We start from the raw sequence: 20,888 nt of genomic DNA, 5'->3' as shown, positions 1-20,888 counted from the left end.
GTGTATGTGTGTGTGTGTGTGTGTGTGTGTGTGTGTGTGTTTGGGTGGGGGTTAACTTTTACTGATGTTTAACCTCAGTTTTGAGGCAATATCTGTTGGCTTTAAATAGGAGCCTTTTTGAATGGCTAGGATAGAAAGTGATGATGTAATAAATTAGTAGCTGGTTATACATCATTGGAAGAAATTGCTGATTTGCTTACTGAGTAGAAGTACAAGGCTTATGTTGAGTAGAAGTGCCCTTTAGGCTTTAAAAAGATTTGTATATTTATCTATTTAAAAGGCAGCATGAGAGTGAAAGAGAAAAAGAGAGATCTTCCATCTGCTTGTGGATTCCCCAAATGGCCACAACAGCTGGGTCTGCGCCAGGTCAAAGCCAGGAGCCAGGAACTCAATCCAGGACTCGCATGTGGTAGACAGGGACTCAAGTACTTGGGCCATCATCTTCTGCTTCCCAGGTGCATTAGCAGGGAGCTGGATGGGAAGCAGTGTAGCTGAGACTCCAGCCAGCTCTCCGGTATGGGATGCAGGCATCCCAAGTGGCAGCGTAACTGCTGTACCAGAACACCTGCCGCCACCCCCCACCCATTTAGTTTTTTTTAATGGCAACTTTTAAACTGAATGTGAAACAAAAATATGAGAACTGCTGTTAAAACTTTTGCCTTATGTACCAAAAACCTTATGTACAAAAACCTTATGTTACTAGCATCAAAAACTTATGTTAACCAAAAATTTAAAATGTTTCTAATAGAATATTATTAGCAGTTTAGATATTAGATTATATATATATATATATATATATATATAATAGTTTTAAAAATGAATAACCACATGGCTTGAAAACATTCTAGTATCTTCTGTTTTTAGATATGGCTATTGCACTACAGCTCAGAGTTCTCCAGGCTGCTATGGAATTTATAAGGACCACTGCAAATCATGATGCTGAAAACCTTACAGAGTCATTCCAGTCAGCTTCTCCCCCTCATGCAATGTTTCAGAAGCGGAAAAGCATTGCGGGTGAGTACTGAATAATGTTTTAGCAATTTTAAACTGAAGGTAGCTTGAGTGGCTTTCTCTATACTCTGACACTATTCACATTTTAAAAGTATTTATTAGTTTTAAAGATTAAGCTATAAAATTTGAGTAAGTTTTCTTTCCAGAGGATACTCTCCTGCTTTTTTCTAAGTACCATTTTCATTCTTTTATGTATGGAGCACTTACACATGCCAAACATTGTGCCAAATGTTGGTGATACAATGATGTAAAAAAATCAGACACAGATTCTACCATTGAAAAGATTATAAAATAATAGATAAATGTAGAAGGTAGTAGTAAGAGATTATGCCTGATTTACATCAGGAGTTAAGGAGGCCTCTGAGGAAGTGAAATTTGGATATACATGTGAAGAATGAGAAAGGACTTAGCAAGGCATAAAGTGTTATAGGCAAAGTGAAGGGCTTCTGCCTCTCTGTGACTCTGCCTTTCAAATAAGTAAATCTTACAAAAACAGACTATACCAGCTGTGTGGCTTGTAGCATGACTGCTGATATACCCTCCCACTTTTTCAAGTACATATCCTTTGTTCAGTATATCACCATGCCTCTGAATTATGATTATCACCTGCTTATTTAACGTGAGAGATTTCAGAGATGTAGATATTAAGAAGAATGTGCTTAAACTGAGTACATTGTCTGACAATATTATTCTTGAATATATCTTAGATATGAATTTTTTATTTGTTTTCATTTTGCTCAAAAGCAATTCTATCCACCAAAATGTATTAACTGACTGAAAATACTGATTTCCTAAAACACTGGACAAACACTGTATAATACTTAAATATCTTGGAGGATAAGTCATTAAAACCTATTGCAATTTAGTCTTATATAAGCAATTTTATAGAAATTATTTATGGAAATTGATTTATGTTTTCATAATTTAAAACAAAGGTTCCATTCCAATGAAGGGTTCCATTATTCCTCACCTACCAAGACATCATTTTCGTTCCTATGGTCAGCTTCCTATGACTTTCAGTCCATTAAATCAAGACTCATCCCCCCAGTATTCTGGACAAGCTACCTTTGTGGTACCTCCTGGAGCAGGTGCAGTAATGGTGTAGGAATGCCACTTCTACCTGTTGAATCTGGGGAAATATTTCTCAGGAAGTGCTTTTGTAGCATTGAATCCAAAATGATGCATATGCCCCAAATCATTTTAATAGCAAATCACTGGACTTATGTTTACCTTTCTGATCTCTTCATTTTCACTGACTGATTTCTACACTGTACTATGTATAATTTTCACAGCTGCTTTATAAAATTCAACAATAGTAATTATCCAGAAATCATAATGTTTAAAACTTGATTTTCTATAAATTATTATGATGATTCTGGAATACGAGGAAATGAAACAGTATTTGAAAAATATTTTATCAAAACATTTTGAAATTCTGAACTGCTTATGCTTATCTAATAATTTGAGTTTTACAGAACATTCACACTTTGTCAAATGATATCTGCCCCCACAAAACTATATTACTGGGTTCAGTGTTCTTATTTAGAACTTTGAAACCAAAAATACTGTTACATTTCTTCAAAGTGGGAGAAACACTTTCTCTTAATTACTTTCTTTCCTTTGTATAAATTAACTTTATAATAAAGTTCTTTTCATGGTCTGATAATCAAAAAATACAAATAATTTCATTGATCCTTGTTAACATTAGTATTTGACACTTTAATTTATATACTTGAAGGGCCTCGAAAATTTCCCCTAGCTCAAACCGAATCTCTTCTGATGAAAATGCGTTCAGTAGCAAGTGATGAGCTTCACATGATGATGCAACGGAGAATGAGCCAAGAGAGCCCTAGCCAGGCAACGGACACCGAGCTGGCACAAAGACTGCAGAGGCTCACTGTCCTAGCAGTCAACAGGATTGTTTACCAAGGTAAGACAGTAGAATTAATGTTTTCTTCTTCAGACACCAAATTAAAAGAGAAAAGAGGGAATTGGTAAGGTGTTACATTTTTAACTGTTTTCATTTCTTAACCTCTGCAACATTAAAGAAATTTCTTATTTGGAATTAATAATCTTAAATAAAAGGCCATTTTAAATGCTGGCATAGGCTGACTATTTATGTTAAAACATGACACTTCTAGTATGTTTTATTTCTTTTTTAAAAAAAGATTATCTATCTATCTATCTGAAAAGAAGGGTGACAGAAAGAGAGGGAGAGAGAAAAAGAGAGACCTTTTATCTGCTGGTTCATTCCCCCAAATACCCTCAGTAGCCAGGGCTTGGCCAGGATGAAGCCAGGAGCAAGAAACTACTAGTTGGGTTTCCTAGTTAGGTGTCAAGAATTCAAGTACTTGAACCGTCATCTACTGCATCCTAGGTGCACAAAACAGGAATCTGGATCAGAAGCATATAGCTGGAATTCAGACCATGCACTCTCATAGGGAATGCAGGCATCCCAATTGGTAGCTTATCTGCTATGCCACAAACAACTGCTCCTAACTTTTCTTTTTAAAGATTGTTTATTTACAAAGGGAGGGAAGGAGGGAGGGAGGGAGGGAGGAACAGAGAGAGAAATCTTCCATCCACTGGTTCACTCTCCAAATGGCTGCAATGGCCAGGACTGAACCAGGCAGATGCCAGGAGCTTGAAACTCCATCTGGGTCTCCCATGTGGGTGGAAGGGGCCCAAGTACTCGGGGCCATCCTCAGCTGCTTTCCCAGGTGCATTAGCAGGGAACTGGATTGGAAGTGGAGCAGCCAGGACTTGAACCAAATGGGATGCTGGCATTGCAGGCCACAGCTTAACTTGCTGCACCAAAATGCCATCCCCCTAACTTTTCTCTTGAAATAATTGTAGATTCACATGTAGTTATAAGGAATAATAGAGATCCTATGTACCCTTTTTCTGGTTTATCCTAATGAATCTTACAAAACTATAGTACAGTATCACTATCAGGATACTGCTAGTCATACCAAGAACAGCCCAGTTCCATCACCACAAGGTAATCCTTTTATATAAAGCCACTTTCCTCCCATCACCACCCCTTCTTTAGCTCATGAAAATCTCTAATCTGTTCTCTGTTTCTGTATTTCTGTCATCTCAAGAATGCTATATAAATGGAATTATATAGTGTGTAACCTTTTAGAATTGGCTTTTTTCACTCAGCATAATTCTCTAGAGAGTCACCCTGGTTGTTGCATGTATCAGTAGATTGTTCCATTTTATTTAGATGAATAATATTCATAGTATGTATGCCCCACTATTTCTTTAATCATTCACCTGTTGAAGGGCATCTCTGAGTTCGTTCCAGTCTTTGGCTGTTACAAATAAAGCTGCATGTATAGATTTATTTGTGAGCCTAAGTCTTTTGTTTCTTGACATAAATGCCCAGGAATGCAATTACTGAGTCATATGGTAGTTACACGTTGAATATTTTTAAGAAATTGCCAAACTCTTCTGGAATGTTTGTACAGTTTTACATTCCCATCAGCAATGTATAAGTGATTCAAGTTTCTTCATGTTTTCTCTAGTATTTGGAATTATCACTATTTTTTTAGCTATTGTGATAGATATGTAGTGATATTATGGTTTTAATTTGCATTTCCATAGTGGCTGATATAAATAAATATGTGTGTAAATTCCTACAGCAGCCACTAAAAAAGCTATGCAACAGAATACACTCAAAACCACCTTGGAAAATGTTCTTGCCACACACATACACAAAAAGACAGCTGTGAGGTGATAGATATATTAACTAGCTTGATCGTAGTGATCATTTGACTGTAAATGCATATATCAAAACATCATATTGTGTACTTTAAAATAAATACAATTTTTGTTTCTCAATCATGCCCCAATAAAGGTTAAAAAAAGATTTTTAAAGGTACTGTAGATAAGGCTAAAAGATGTTCAGTAACCCTAGCAAAGCAGAAAATAGAAAACAGTTTGTGTTAATCATTGGGGTTGGCACTGGAGAAGAATTAAGATGCTGCTTGGAATGCCTGTATTCCATACCAGAGTGCCTGGATCTGAGTCCTTGCTCAACTCAATTCCAACTTCCTGAAAAGATACATCCTAGAGGCAGCAAGTGATGACTCAAGTACTCAGGTCCCTGCTATCCATTTGGAAGACCTGGATTGAATTTTGGCTCCTGGCTTCAGCCTGGCCCAACCTTGGCTGTGTGGGCATTTGAGAAGTGAACCAGTAGATAGTAGATCTCTCTGTGTCTTTGTCACTGTCTCTCTGTCTTTCAATAAATAAAAATAAACTTTGAGAAAAATTGTTAATCATTAGAAAAACATGATAGATCCATGGTGATGGTGTGTGTGTATGTGTGTGTATACCATGATTATCACATGTACAGAATTTAATTGGATAACATACAGTTAAAGCTCCACAGGTCCATCTAATGTACACGGTCCTTATGTTTGATTTTTAGAAGACTCTTGTGGTATTAATAATTTTTCAGTTTAGCTTATCTTCATTAGTAAATTAAAGCTTTAATTTAGATTGCCACGACTTAACTATTTTTAAAATTTCTACATTGTTTTAGGTGAATTCACTTCTTCTAGTATATTTTATCTACTATGTTTAATATACTTAACAACACATTTTGTTATAACTGAACTATTAACTACATAGGCTATTATCAAGTAACATTACCACTTATAATGAGTAGGTATCAGTGATGTAACTAATTTTCTTTTTAATTCAAAGAATTTAATTCAGACATTGTTGACATTTTGAGAACTCCAGAAAATACAACCCAAAGCAAGAGCTCAGATTCCCAGGCTGAAATTACTGAAGAAAATATTCATTATGAACAACCCTCTGTTTTCAATCCATTTCAAAAAGAAATGTTTACATATCTGGTAGAAGGATTCAAAGTTTCTATTGTAAGTAAATTAATTGCATGGGAAATGTTCACACAAAAGAAGTAGTTTTATGTGTCTTTGTTAAATGTTTTCAAAATCTTATTTCTGTGTATTCTTTCAGAAGGGTTTTTGAAACTTAGAAAACTTGAATTTTTTTTAATTTTCTGAAATTTTTTATTTATCTAAATGGAACAAATTTCATGTATCTCATACATATGGTTTATTGTGTATCCATCTCTTTTAAACTCTCATTTGTATGGGTATGTAGTCAAATGCTGTACCCCTGAACTATACCCCCAGCTTGTATGGGTATGTATATGAGGGTACTTCAAAAAGTTTGTGGAAAATAAAAGTAAAAGATAAGCTCATTTTGGTACAAAAATAATTGAAATCCATGCAAAGTTTTCATAATACATGTTTCCATAAAGTTTTTGAAGGACCCTCAAATGTCTAAAACTTTGATTATTAGAACAAATCTAGAATAAAACATGTACCAAAAAAAACCTTTAGGGCTGTCCAGAGATTAGTATATTATTATTTAAGAAGTCTGATCCTAATTTATTCCTATTTTGATTCAAGGCTTCAAGTAAAACCAGTGGTTCTAAGCAGCAGTGGGCTAAAATCCTGTGGTCTTGTAAGGAAACCTTCCGCATGCAGCTTGGAAGATTACTAGTGCATATTTTGTCACCAGCTCACACTGCACAAGAGAGAAAACAAATTTTTGAAATACTTCATGAACCAAATCATCAGGAAATACTACGAGACTGTCTTAGCCCATCTCTGCAAGTAAGTCTTTGATAAGTAAAACTTTTGGTGAATATAGTCCTACGAACTGAGAATGAAAATTAAATTATACTTTTATGCCTAATGTCATGAATGGATCAATGCAGCTCTGCCTGTTATGGCCATCTGGAGAGTGAACCAGCAGATGGAAAACCTGTCTCTTTATCTCTACCTCTCTGTATAACTCTGTCTTTCAAATAAATAAAATAAATCTTTAATGAAAATATTTTAGGGCTGGCACCATGGCTCACTTGGTTAATCCTCTGCCTGCGGCACAGGCGTCCCATATGGGTGCCGGGTTCTAGTCCCGGTTGCTCCTCTTCCAGTCCAGTTCTCTGCTGTGGCCTGGGAGGGTAGTGGAGGATGGCCCAAGTGTTTGGGCTCCTGCACCTGCATGGAAGACTAGGAAGAAGCACCTCGCTCCTGGCTTCAGATCAGTGCAGTGCCAGCTGTAGCGGCCATTTGGGGGGTGAACCAACAGAAGGAAGACCTTTCTCTCTCTGTCTCTCTTACTGTCTATAACTCTACCTGTCAAATTAAAAAAAAAAAAATAGTAGGAGTGCTTTGTATTTTCTTTCTTTTTTTTTAAAGATTTATTTATTTGAAAGGCACTGTTACAGAGAGGCAGAGGCAGGGAGAGAGAGCGAGAGATGTCTTCAATCTGCAGTGGCTAGAGCTGCACCAATCCGAAACCAGAAGCCAGGAGCTTCCTCCGGATATGCACATGGGTGCAGGGGCCTAGAGATTTGGACCATCTTCTACTGCTTTCCCAGGCCATAGCAGAGAGCTGGATCAGAAGTGGAGCAGTTAGAACTAGAACCAGCACCCATCTGGGATGCCGGCACTTCAGGCCAGGGTGTTAGTTAACCTGCTGAGCCACAGTGCAGGCCCCAAATTCACTTTTACTTTTTAGCTGGATGATTTTAGCAGCCACTTAAGATGATTCTCATTAAAAGTTATAAAATAATGATTTCTCTGTCTCTCATTCCGCCAGCCTCTGTTAATCTGATATCCTCTATAGGGAAGAACTTAACCTTGTCAATGCTATGACTACCATTAAAATGTAGTCCATTAAGCAAAGGCAGGATAAAAACTTGTTTCTTTTCCTATTTATTTTAGAACAATGAGTTGATGAGCTAGCATCCTATAACTTTTTTTTAACTTTTATTTAATGAATATAAATTTCCAAAGTACAGCTTATGGATTACAATGGCTTCCCCCCCATAACGTCCCTCCCACCCGCAACCCTCCCCTTTCCCACTCCCTCTCCCCTTCCATTCACATCATGATTCATTTTCAATTCTCTTTGTATACAGAAGATCAGGTTAGCATACATTAAGTAAAGATTTCAACAGTTTGCTCCCTCACAGAAACATAAAGTGAAAAATACTGTTTGAGTACTAGTTATAGCATTAAATCTCAATGTACAGCACACTAAGGACAGAGATCCTACATGAGGAGTAAGTGCACAGTGACTCCTGTTGTTGACTTAACAAATTGACACTCTTGTTTATGGCCTCAGTAATCACCCTAGGCTCTTGTCATGAGCTGCCAAGGCTATGGAAGCCCCCTGAGTTCAGTGACTCTGATCATATTTAGACAAGGCCATGGTCAAAGTGGAAGTTCTCTCCTCCCTTCAGAGAAAGGTACCTCCTTCTTTGATGACCCGTTCTTTCCACTGGGATCTCACTCGCAGAGATCTTTCATTTAGTTTTTTGTTTGTTTGTTTGTTTGTTTGTTTTTTCCCCCAGAGTGTCTTGGCTTTCCATGCCTGAAATACTCTCATGGGCTTTTCAGCTGGATCTGCATGCCTTAAGGGCTGATTCTGAGGCCAGAATGCTGTTTAGGACATCTGCCATTCTATGGGTCTGCTGTGTATCTCACTTCCCATGTTGGATCGTTCTCTCCCTTTTTTATTCTATCAGCTAGTATTTGCAGACACTATTCTTGTTTATGTGATCCCTTTGGTTCTTAGCCCTATCATTATGATCAATTGTGAACAGAAATTGATCACTGGGACTAGTGAGATGGCATTGGTACATGCCACCTTGATGGGATTGAATTGGAATCCCCTGGTATGTTTCTAACTCTACCGTTTGAGGTAAGTCAGCTTGAGCATGTCCCGAATTGCACATCTCTTCCCTCTCTTATTCCCACTCTTATATTTAACAGCGATCACTTTTCAGTTAAGTTTCAGCACTTAAGAAGAATTGTGTATTGATTACAGTATTCAACCAAAAGTATTAAGTAGAACAAACAAACAAAAATACTAAGAGGGATAACATATTAAGTTGTTCATCAACAGTCAGGGTGAGGGCTGATCAAGTCACCGTTTCTCATAGTGTTCACTTCACTTTAACAGGTTTCCTTTTTAGCATCCTATAACTTTTGTGTTTTCATTTTTGGGGTATCATAATAAAATCGTGTATTTTATAAGTATTAATATGTTTCAATGAATAACAGTTATTTTTCTGTTTGATATTCAGATTAACACCCCCTGTAGATTCAATTTGTTGTGTCTTTTTAACATGGCCCATTTCACTTTTAATAAGTTTATATGAGTGACTTCATTGCTTTCTGACACAGAAGGCTATTTCAGACCCATTCCTATATATTTCCTTTCCCATCCCTGGAACCAAAGTTTGTCCCAAGAAGCCTCTGCTTCCTTTTAACAAAATAGTAGTATTTGAAGACTAAATCTAGGGACTAGGTATGTTCATTTCTACTGGGTTGCCATTTTTTCTCATTCCTTTTGGTGGACAAAGCTAGGAAATATGTATTTTTTAAGAAAGAAAAAGAAACCATGAGTTCATAATGATACTTTCACTTTGGATTTTGTATCTATATTTTGTACTTTTTTATTAATATAATCATTTTGGTTTTTGGCAACATTGACAGAATCACTTATTTACTTTATCTTACTCCATATTTTCAAAATAACATTACCAACATTATCACTAATAACCCCACTGAATGTAATTTAATATTTCTTTGTGATTCTTTTTGTTCTTGGAATACTATTGTGAGAATATAATTAAAATAACTTTATTTGGTCATGCCAACTTCAACCAACTATTTTTTTCATTCAATTTCTGTATTTTGGAATCCCATTGATTTTTGTTTAATTTTGGTTTTAGTCATGTAAGATGGCTGTGTGGTTCCAAAGTCAAATTGTGAAACAGAACATTCAGAGATGTAGCTTTTATACTCTCTTCCCGTTCTTTCCCACTCATCTTGTTTTGTTTTTTCTGTTCAAGATACAAACAAATCTGTAGACACACACACACACACACACACACACACACACATGCATGCAAGCATATATAAATATTATCTCCCGATTTCTCAACATTAAAAAAAATAACAAATTGTACCACACTTTTCTAGGCCTTTTTTTCTTAAAAGTGTGCTCTAAAGATCATTGCATAATCCTATATGGAGATCATCTTTATGCCTTTCCACAGCTGCATACAAGCTGTATTTAATTTGTAATCTGTTTGGTTTTTAAAGCCACAGGCTTCTCTTGTACTATTACCTTGATTTTGATTACTTCTCAGTCTGGAACTCCTCCTCCTTTATAATTTTCTCGTGAATTCTTCTTACAACCTCTTCATGTTTTGTGTATTCCTCCTGCTTTATTCATATTGCCTATCAAATGCCTTTTCCCTGTCCGTATACTCATTCTCATTCTTTCGATTTACCCACTGACCCAACTCATTCTATACCTCCTTCAAAGCTTCCTTCCCTTTCTATAGTCCACTCAGAACTCTTCCTTCTTAAAACAATCATTGAAAATTTTATTCTTAAGAATTTTAGCATGTTATAACATGCTAGGGATTTGATACTTTGAAAAGATTTATTTATTTTAAAAGTGGAGTAAAGAGAGAGGCAAAGACAGAGAGAAAGAAATATTCCCTCCATTGGTTCACTCCCCAAATGGCTATGCCAGGCTGAGCCAAGAGCCAGGAACTCCATCCGGGTCTCCCATGTGGGTGCAGAGGTCCAACTACCTGGGCCATCTCTGCTACTTTCTCAGGCACACCATTAGGGAGTTGGATTAGAAGCACAGCAGCCAAGACTCAAACTTGGGCTCTGACATGGGATCCGTGTTGCAGGCAGCAGCTTAATCCACTGAGCCACAACGCTGGCACAGGATTTGCTATTAATAAATTCAGTTCCTCAAATCAGTTTTTTGAAGGCTGAAAAAAACACACTAATTTGTTTACATCTGTCCCCAATAACACCTTCTTGAAGTTGCAGAAACTATAGCAGTAAATGGTCAGAGGATATTAAAATTAGGTAATAGAAGCAACATCAGTTTTTAAGAAAATCATGTTTCTTTAGATATTTAGAATGAACAAAAAAAGCATTTCTGATAGATTTTCAAGATAATTTTATAATGCCACTGAATACTAAAATGAAATATTTTAGTCATTTACCATTTCCTTTATTTGCCAGCTCTACAAGTCTTTTATTCTCAGAGCATCTGTTCATTTTTCTCTTTTAGTCAAGTAGCAGCTGTCTTCTGACTCATTTAGAGTGTTGCATTAAAATGAGCTTTACTCTTTTCACCATTGCATATGTTCATCTTATGCTTTTAGAAATAATATGATGTGATTCAACATGTCAATTTCAATATCACCCAAAATATAATTTTTCCTAGATCTTTTTTTAACATTTAACACTATTCACCATTTGAAATATCATAAAGTCAATGCAGTGGTTATCTGTTATCAGGGCAAATTTTTTTTTTTTTTTTTTTTTTTTTTTTTTTTTTGCAATTATGTTTTGTCTTTATTTTAATTTTAATTTTTTTTTATCTTTTATTTAATGAATATAAATTTCCAAAGTACGACTCATGGGTTACAATGGCTTCCCCCCCCATACCGTCCCTCCCACCAACAACCCTCCCCTTTCCCACTCCCTCTCCCCTTCCATTCACATCAAGATTCATTTTCGATTATCTTAATATACAGAAGATCAGCTTAGTATACCTTAAGTAAGTATTTCAACAGTTTGCTCCCACACAGAAACATAAAGTGAAAAATAATAGATGATTTTTTTTAAATGATGATGAAATCAGATCAGACCTATTGTCATGTTTAATCCCAGTGAGAGTCAAGTTGGGAATTGAAAATTTCTTTCTTTTTTTTTTTTTTTTTTTTTTTTTTTTTTTTTTTACAGAAGATCAGTTTAGTGTACATTAAGTAAAGATTTCAGTCGTTTGCACCCCCTTAGAAACACAAAGTGAAATATACTGTTTGAGTACTCGTTATAGCATTAAGCCTCAGTGTACAGCACGTTAAGGACCGAGATCCTACATGAGGAGTAAGTGCACAGTGACTCCTGTTGTTGACTTTACCAATTGACACTCCTGTTTATGGCATCAGTAATCTCCCTATGCACCAGTTATGAGTTTCCAAGGCTATGGAAGCCCCTTGAGTTCTCCGACTCTTATCTTGTTTAGACATGGTCATAGTCAAAGTGGAGGTTCTCTCCTCCCTTCAGAGAAAGGCACCTCCCTCTTTGAAGACCTGTTCTTTCCACTGGGATCTCACTCACAGAGATCTTTTTAGGGCAAATTTTTTAAAAGTAAAATATATATGTTTAATTTGTTGGAAATATTATTGTTTAAATAATACATAGTATACACATTACAATCAAGTATAATATCAGTAACATTTAAGGGTCATTTAGAAAACGTGAATTGGGCTGGCACTCTGGCATAGCGGGTAAAGCTGCCGCCTGCGGTGCTGGCATCCCATATGAACACCGATTCAAGACTCAGCTGCTCCAGTTCCGATCCAGCTCTCTGCCCTGGCCTGGGAAAGCAGTGGAAGATGGCCTGAGTCCAGAGACCCAAAGGAAGCTCCTGGCTGCTGGCTTCAGATCTGCTCAGCTCCAACCATTGCGGTCATCTAGAGAATGAACCAGTGGATGGAAGACCTCTCTCTCTTTCCCTCTCTTTCTCTCTCCCTCTCTCTCTCTGCCTCTCCTCTCTCTATGTAACTGTGACTTTCAAGTAAAATAAATAAATCTTAAAAAAAAAAAAAAAGAAACATGAATCAAACTTTGATTTGGGTATACACTGCAAAAGGCAATTGTTGTTACCTTAAGTAACACTAATTTTGAATTTAGAGTCTGTTCATAAAAGATTGGCCTAAACCAACCCTTGTCTGGTTGGTACACATAGAACTGAGTGCTGGGTTCTCATTAGTTTTAGGGTTTTTTCACCTTTTGTTCTCCCTAAGGAGTAGTGAATGCTTACAAGCTAAAGAGAAGCTTTTGTTCTGGAAATTGAACCAGCGACTCCCGAGCAGAAATCTAAGAAGTAGCAGATAAACATATTCTACAGAAAGTCTTTAAGAAAGATTTCTCTTCCAGTACAGTTTTTCCTTGAAACACTAAGAATTATTTTACCTTCTCCCCAGCGTACTTCCTGTGCGGTATTTCTTCAGCAATTCTTCTCCAAAATTCTTTTCTCCAAAGCTAATTAGTTTGCTTGTTTTTCTTTTTATCATTTGCAACAAAAATGTTCAAATATACAAGGAGAAGTACAGAATAATGTACAAAGTAAGAATATAATGAATCACCTCGATTTAATAATTGTTAATATTTTTATCATATTGTAGTATTCTTTTCTGAATAGTTTTTAATTATAGACAGTGAGAGAGAGAGACAGAGAGAAAGGTCTTCCTTCTGTTGGTTCACTCCCCAAATGGCCACAATGGCCGGCGCTGCGCCGATCCAAAGCCAGGAGCCAGGTGCTTCTTCCTATTCTCCCATGTGGGTGCAGGGGCCCAAGCACCTGAGCCATCCTCCACTGCCTTCCTGGGCCACAGCAGAAAGCTGGACTGGAAGAGGAGCAACTGAGACTAGAACCCAGCACCCATATGGGATGCCGGTGCCACAGGCAGAGGATTAACCAAGTGAGCCACAGCGCCTACCCCTCTGAATAATTTTTAAATAAAATTACAGAAATAATGACATTTTAATTCTAAATTTTTTAAAGATATTTTCTTATGTAATCGTAACATTATTATACCTGACAAAGTAAGTATTAATTCTTTAGAGTTATAAAATAACTAGTGCATAATCAGATTTCTTCAGTTATCCTTAGAATTTTTTAGCTCATTTATTCAAATAGGATTCAACCAACTAAACCTAGAAATATAATTCAATGTAATTACTCTTAAGTAAATTTAAATGAAAGAAAAAAATCTTTATTACTAAAAAAGATTATTACTTTTTTTAAAGCATGGAGCCAAGTTAGTTTTGTATTTGTCAGAACTGATACATAATCACCAAGATGAGTTGACTGAAGAAGAACTAGATACAGCAGAACTGCTTATGAATGCCTTAAAATTATGTGGTCACAAGTGCATCCCTCCCAGTGCATCAACAAAGCCAGACCTTATTAAAATGATCAAAGAGGTAAGTCAGTGAAACCATAAATGTCCCTTAGGAGATCTCACTGATTGTAATTAAAGAATGATTGAATAATTTTTTGTATAGAATATCACTGATAATGAACTTGGAAATGATTATTTTATTTTATACTATATACTGCTTTTTACTATAAGGGGAAAAAAAGGCTTATTTTAAGGAAACGTTTTATTTTCTTTGGTCATGCTTTTCCAGTAGCCTACAGTGACAAAAAGGTTTTTTTTCTTTTTGACAGGCAGAGTGGACAGTGAGAGAGAGAAAGGTCTTCCTTTACCGTTGGTTCACCCTCCAATGGCCGCCACGGCCGGCGTGCTGCGGCCGGCGCACCGTGCTGATCCGATGTCAGGAGCCAGGTACTTATCCTGGTCTCCCATGGGGTGCAGGGCCCAAGGACTTGGGCCATCCTCCACTGCACTCCCTGGCCACAGCAGAGAGCTGGCCTGGAAGAGGGGCAACCGGGACAGAATCCGGCGCCCCGGCCGGGACTAGAACCCGGTGTGCCAGCACCGCAAGGCGGAGGATTAGCCTAGTGAGCCGCGGCACTGGCCGACAAAAGATTTTTATAGTGACAAGCAGGCTGAGGCATACCTTGAGTTATGGATTCTTTAACAAAAAAGCAAAATAAGAAAACAAGCAATTACGTAAACTCACCATCTTTGGCAACCCTGCTTCACTATTCTTCCATAATTTCTATGTCCCAAATTGTATAAAAACAAAGGGAATTATAACATTCTTTAAGTGATTATCTTAATTTTATGGTCTCCTGAGGACAACATTTTTCCTCTGTTAACTTAGTTTTAAAATCAGTTTGTAGAGTGATCCATCCAACAGTAGTTGAAAAATTGCAAGTTTTATAGTGTCTGATTTTCTAAATCTTTCAGGAACAAAAGAAATATGAAACTGAAGAAGGTGTAAATAAAACCTCCTGGCAGAAAACAGTAAATAATAATCAACAAAGGTAAGATTTTGTGTGTTCCGAAAGTTCATCTTTTGGTAACTCATTAGATTTCACATTTAGCTTGAAGAATTGGGTTTGGAATTGGCATTTTGGAGTGTCAGTTCAAGCCACCGCTTGGGATGACCGCCTTCCATATCAGAATGCCTAGAGTGAGTCCCACCTCCACTTCTGATCCAACTTGCTGCTAATAGACACCCTGCAAGGCAGCAATGGTGACTTAAGAAATTGGGTCCCTGTTGCCCAAGAGGTGACCCAGGTTGAGTTTCTGGCTCCTTGCTTCTGTCTAGCCCAGCCCTGGCTATTGCAGGCATTTGGGGAATGAATCAATAAATGGAAGATACCTCTTTCTGTGTCTCTCTCCTTCTCCCTCTTACCCTCCTTCCCTTTCAAACAAAGTGAAAACAAATAAATTTAAAAAAATTTAAATAGCATGTTTTGGTAAATATTTAATGTTCCGTGTATGCTTATGAACAGTGCTGTTGTTTGTTTAGTCTCTTTCAGCGTCTTGATTCAAAATCAAAGGATATATCTAAAATAGCTGCAGATATCACCCAGGCAGTGTCTCTCTCCCAAGGAATTGAAAGAAAAAAGGTGATCCAGCATATCAGAGGAATGTATAAAGTAGACTTGAGTGCCAGCAGACATTGGCAGGAACTTATTCAACAGCTGACACATGATAGGTAAGCAGCGGGAGGACATTTTAAGTTGTCTTGCATGAATACTTTACATGTTGATGTTCAACATTATGTTAATTCTAAAAATCACATTCATAAAATTCAGTAATTTAAATATTTTTAAATATTTGGTAATTTTTTCATCTTAAAGAATAATCATATGAGTTTTTAAAAATTACTATTCTTGGGGGGAAAATGAGAGACTGAGCAGGGGAAAAGGAAGATATTAACTCTTCCAGACAGTAAAATTCCTGGCTCCTGGCTTCATCCTAGCCCAACCCTGGCTGTTGCTGCCATCTGGGAAGTGAACCAGTGAGTGGAAGGTCTCTCTTTCTCTGTGTCTCCCTCTTTCTGTAGTTCTTTCAAATAAATAAATCTTTTAGAAAATAGGAAATATTCAGTATTTTTAAATGTTAGTTCAGTTTTTAAAAATATTTTATATTTTATTTGAAAGCAGAGAGAGAGAGAGAGAGAGAGAGAGATCTTCTTTCTGCCGATTCACTTCCCAAGTGCCCACAACAGCCAGTGCTGGGCCAGTCTAAATCCAGAAGCTTGGAAGTCATTCCAGGTCTCCCATGTGGGTGGCAAGAACACAAGTAATCTTTTACAGTTTTTATAAACAGTAATTGTACATATTTATATAATTCACTGTGATGTTTGAATACATGTACAATGTGTACTGATCAAAACAGGGTAATCAACATTTTCCCTGTGATATTTATGTTTGGATGCTTGAAGCTTCTCTCTTCTATTTGTTCATATAGTTTATACTAGGTTGTTACGAATTATAGTCGCCCCACTATGCTTTTAACACTAGGAACTTATTTCTTTGATCTGACTCTGATTTGGTACCCATTAACCAAACTCCCTTTATCCCCAACTTTTTTTTTTTTTTTTTTTTTTTTTCTTTTTTGACAGGCAGAGAGGACAGTGAGAGAGAGAGACAGAGAGAAAGGTCTTCCTTTGCCGTTGGTTCACCCTCCAATGGCCGCCGCGGCTGGTGCGCTGCAGCCGGTGCACCGCACTGATCCGATGGCAGGAGCCAGGTACTTATCCTGGTCTCCCGTGGGGTGCAGGGCCCAAGTGCTTGGACCATCCTCCACTGCACTCTGGCCACAGCAGAGAGCTGGCCTGGACTATCCCCAACTTCTAATAACCACTATTCTGTGCTCAGATGGAGGGTTTCTTTGGTTCCCACATATTAGAGAGCAGTATTTGTGTTTCTGTGTCTGCCTTATTTCATTTAATGTGATGTCTACACATTTTGCCGCAAATAACGGAATTTCATTTTTTGTGGCTGAATAATGTTCCATTGTGTATATATACCACATTCTCTCTACATATTTTATCTGATGATGGACAACACCTTCACTGATTCCATACCTTGGCTATTGGTGGAGAAGGTATCTCTTTGATAACGATAATTTAATGTCTTCGATACAATAATTTCATGTCTTCTGGATATATACCTGGTAGTGGAATTACTGGATCATACAGCAGTTCTGTTTGTACTTTTCAAAGAAATCTCCATACTGTTTTCCGCAGTGGCGGTAGTAATTTACATTCTTACCAACAAAATGTAAGAGTTCCACTTACTCTACATCTTTGCCACCATGTGTTACCTTTCTTTTTACTAATAGCCACCCTAAGGGGCTGGGGGGTGTGGGGGTGGATATCTCATTGTGGTTTGCATTTCCTTGATGGCTAGGGATATTGATCTTTTTTTTTTTCATGTATTTATTGGTCATTTGCAATGCTTCTTTTGAGAATTATCAAGTTATCTGCCTGTTTCTTAACTGGATTGGCTGTTTTGTTACTGTTGAGTTTTCTGACTTACTGACATATTTTGGATATTAATTCTTTCCTGGATAAGTAGTTTGCAAATATTTTCTTCTGTTAGATGACTCTTCATTCTATTGGTTGTTTCATTTACTGTACAGAAACTTCTGATTTTAATTTAATCTCATTTGTCTAGTTTTGCTTTTGTTGCCTGTGTTTTTGGGATCTTATCTTAAAAAAAAAAGTCATTGCCTATACCAACTTCTTGAAGTGTTTCTCCTATGTTTTCTTCTAACAATTTCATAGTTTCAAGTCTTTGATCCATCTTGAGTTAATTTTTGTATTTGATGAGATATAGGGATATAATTTTATTCTTCTACACATGTATATCCAGTTTTGCCATTGTGTTGTGTCTTTGGTTTTGCTGTCAGACTAATGCTGACCTTATAAAAAGAGTTTAGCAGAGTTATATTCTTTCAACATTTTGGACTATTTTGAGAATTACTGGAGTTAGTTCCTCTTTAAATGTTTTATACAGCCATCAGTTCATGGACTTTGATAGAAGACTTTAATTATTGCTTTTGGTCTCTGTGCTTCTTTATAACTTTTCTTCAATTTTCTATATTTTCTTGATTTAATCTTAGTTGATTATATATATCTAGGAATTTATCCATTATTCCTAGTTTTGTAATTTGTAGTAGTTTCATATAAGTGTTTCTATTACTGTTGTGTCAGTTGTAATGTCTGTTGCTCATCTCTAATTTTATTTCAAGTTTTTCTTTTTAGTTTCAACTTCATTTATTTCTGCTCATTTATTATTTCTTGCCTCCTACTAATTTTGAGTTTAGTTTGTTCTTTCTTTTCTAAGTCCTTGAAATGCATTATAAGATTGTTTATTTGAAATCTTTTGATTTTTTAAATGTATTCACTTATTACTATAAATTTCCCCCTTTTTTCATTTACTATTTTATTATTTTTGAGATAACACATTTTAAATTTATATTATAGTCAGTGACTTAATGCTTCACTAAATAAGGAGTTCAACAAATAAAAAATTAAAACATAGTTCAGCAGGAATATAGGCAAGGGCTATGAACAATAATAATCAAATGAAAAGATGTTTAGCTTCCCTCAAAGTAAATTTTAAAACAGTCACTGATCATTAAAACTGCATAGTGTGGTATAGTAGCTAATTCTTAACAATTTGACAAAGATTTAAAACAAAGTTTGAGAAAACACTATATTTGCAAGAAAACTGATATATACAGGCATTTCTTTCTTTTTTTGATTTCTTATTTTAATTTTACCTCCCACATATAAGGGAGAATGTGCAGAATTTATCTTTCTTTGTCAGTTACTTCCCTCAATGTGATATCCTCCAGTTGTAACCATTTTGATGCAAATGATAGACTTTCACTCTTTTTTGTAACTGATAATATTCCATTATGTATATATAAATATATATATGTGTGTGTGTATATATATATATATAATATTTTCTTTACCCATTCATCTGATGATAGACACTATGGTTGATTCCATATTTTGGCTATTGTTACCAGTGCTGCTATAAAGATAGCTGCTAAAACACATGGTACAGGTATCTCTTTGAAAGAATGTGCTCATGTCTTTTGGGTATAAATCCAATAGTAGGATTACTGGATCATATGCTACATCTGTTTTTAGGGATTTTTGTTTTGTTTTGCTTTTAGAAATCTCCATACTGTTTTCCACAGTGGTTGCACCAATTTACATTCCCATCAACTGTGTCTAAGTGTTTTCGTTTCTCTACATCCTCACCATTTATTGCTCTGAGGTGATAGAACAAAGATTTATAGATACATGGAAATTAAACAACATGATACTGGACCATTAATGGGACATTGAAGAAAGTTTTTTTAAAAAAAAAACCTACCAAGATTAAATCAAGAAGATATAGAAAATTTAAACAGACCTGTAACAAGCAATACAATTGAAGCAGTAATTAAGTCTCCCATCAAGGAGACAGGCCCTGATGGTTTTACTACTGAATTCTACAAAATGTGTAAAGAGGAACTAACTCCAATACTTTTCAAAATACTGAAGTGGATGGAACTCTGTCAGACTCTTTTTCACAAGGCCGGCACTCTGATACCAAAACCAAACAGACAGGGCCAACACTGTGGCACAGTGGGTTAAAGCCCCAGCCTGCAGCGCCAGCATCCCATATGGACACCAGTTTGAGCCCTGGCCACTCCACTTCCAATCTAGCTCTCTGCTGTGGCCTGGGAAAGCAACTGAAGGTGGCCCAAGTGGTTGGGCCCCTGCACCAGTGTGGGAGACTCAGAGGAACTCCTGGCTCCTGGCTTCTGATCAGCTCAGCTCCAGTCAGTGATAGCAGCCGTTTGAGGAGTGAACCAATAAATGGAAAACCTCTCTTTCTCTCCGTCTTTCTCTCTCTCTCTGTCTCTACCTCTCTCTGTAACTCTTTCACATAAAAAATAAATCTTAAAAAAAAAAGAGACACAACAAGGAAAGAAAACTACAGACCTATATCTTTGATGACCATAGATGCAAAACTTCTGAACAGAACAATACCAAACCAAATCCAACACTAATTAAAAAAATGTATACATCACAATTAAGTGGGATTTATTGCATAGATGCAAGGGTGGCTCATCACTTGCAAATCAATAAATGTCATAAACTTTCCTCTTAATGCTGCTTTTGCTGTATCCCACAGATTTTGATATACTCTATTTTAAGACATTTAAAAATTTATTCAGTGATCCATTGATCATTCAGGACATGTTGTTCAATTACCATGTATTTATAAATTTTTGATTGCTCTTCCTATTGTTGATACCTAGTTTTATTCTTTTGCGGTCTGAGAAAATGCATGGTATATTTTCCATTTTTCAAAATTTGCTGATTTTTTATTTATAACCTAATATATGGTTACCCTAGAAAATATTCCATGTGCTAATGAGATAAATGTATATAACGTAGCTGTTGGATAAAATGCTCTATAAATGTCTGTTTGGTCCATTTGCTCTATAGTTTGGTTCAGATCTAATATGCATTGATTTTCTGTCTGGATGATCTGTAGATAACAATGGGTCTTGAAGTCCTCCATTACATTAGAGTCTATCTCTTTGTTTAGGTCTACTAATATTTGTTCTGTATATTTGGTTTATTTTTGTTGGGTACTTATATATACATTATATATATTTATTATTGTTATATCTTCTTGCTGGATCAATCCTTTTATCAGTATATAATGTCCATCTTTGTCTTTTTTTACAGTTTTTGATTTAGAGTCTGTTTTATGTGCTGTAAGTATAGCTACTCCATCTTTGATTTCCATTTGCATGGGACATCTTT

At 36.3% G+C, this 20,888-nt stretch overlaps 1 protein-coding gene across 13 annotated transcripts in view; it reads left to right on the top strand.

The window, feature by feature from the left end:
* The window catches only part of LYST (lysosomal trafficking regulator), a 242,978-nt gene that overhangs the window by 144,776 nt on the left and 77,314 nt on the right, over positions 1-20,888 (top strand). For 10 of the 13 annotated variants that reach the window (XM_051820721.2, XM_008268233.4, XM_051820716.2 and 7 more), the window contains 8 exons: positions 865-1,014; positions 1,947-2,099; positions 2,750-2,941; positions 5,728-5,906; positions 6,465-6,671; positions 13,926-14,102; positions 14,996-15,072; positions 15,564-15,752. In XM_051820721.2, coding sequence (XP_051676681.2) covers positions 865-1,014; positions 1,947-2,099; positions 2,750-2,941; positions 5,728-5,906; positions 6,465-6,671; positions 13,926-14,102; positions 14,996-15,072; positions 15,564-15,752 — 1,324 coding nt within the window. The remainder of the gene's footprint in view (positions 1-864; positions 1,015-1,946; positions 2,100-2,749; positions 2,942-5,727; positions 5,907-6,464; positions 6,672-13,925; positions 14,103-14,995; positions 15,073-15,563; positions 15,753-20,888) is intronic. The other 3 variants (XM_008268235.4, XM_008268236.4, XM_002717342.5) reach the window with 3 other exon arrangements.

Source organism: Oryctolagus cuniculus, chromosome 13 (genome assembly GCF_964237555.1).
Source record: "Oryctolagus cuniculus chromosome 13, mOryCun1.1, whole genome shotgun sequence".
NCBI lineage: Eukaryota > Metazoa > Chordata > Mammalia > Lagomorpha > Leporidae > Oryctolagus > Oryctolagus cuniculus.
The sequence above is the reverse complement of the archived record's forward strand: the minus strand, read 5'-3'. Positions and strand labels throughout refer to the sequence as shown.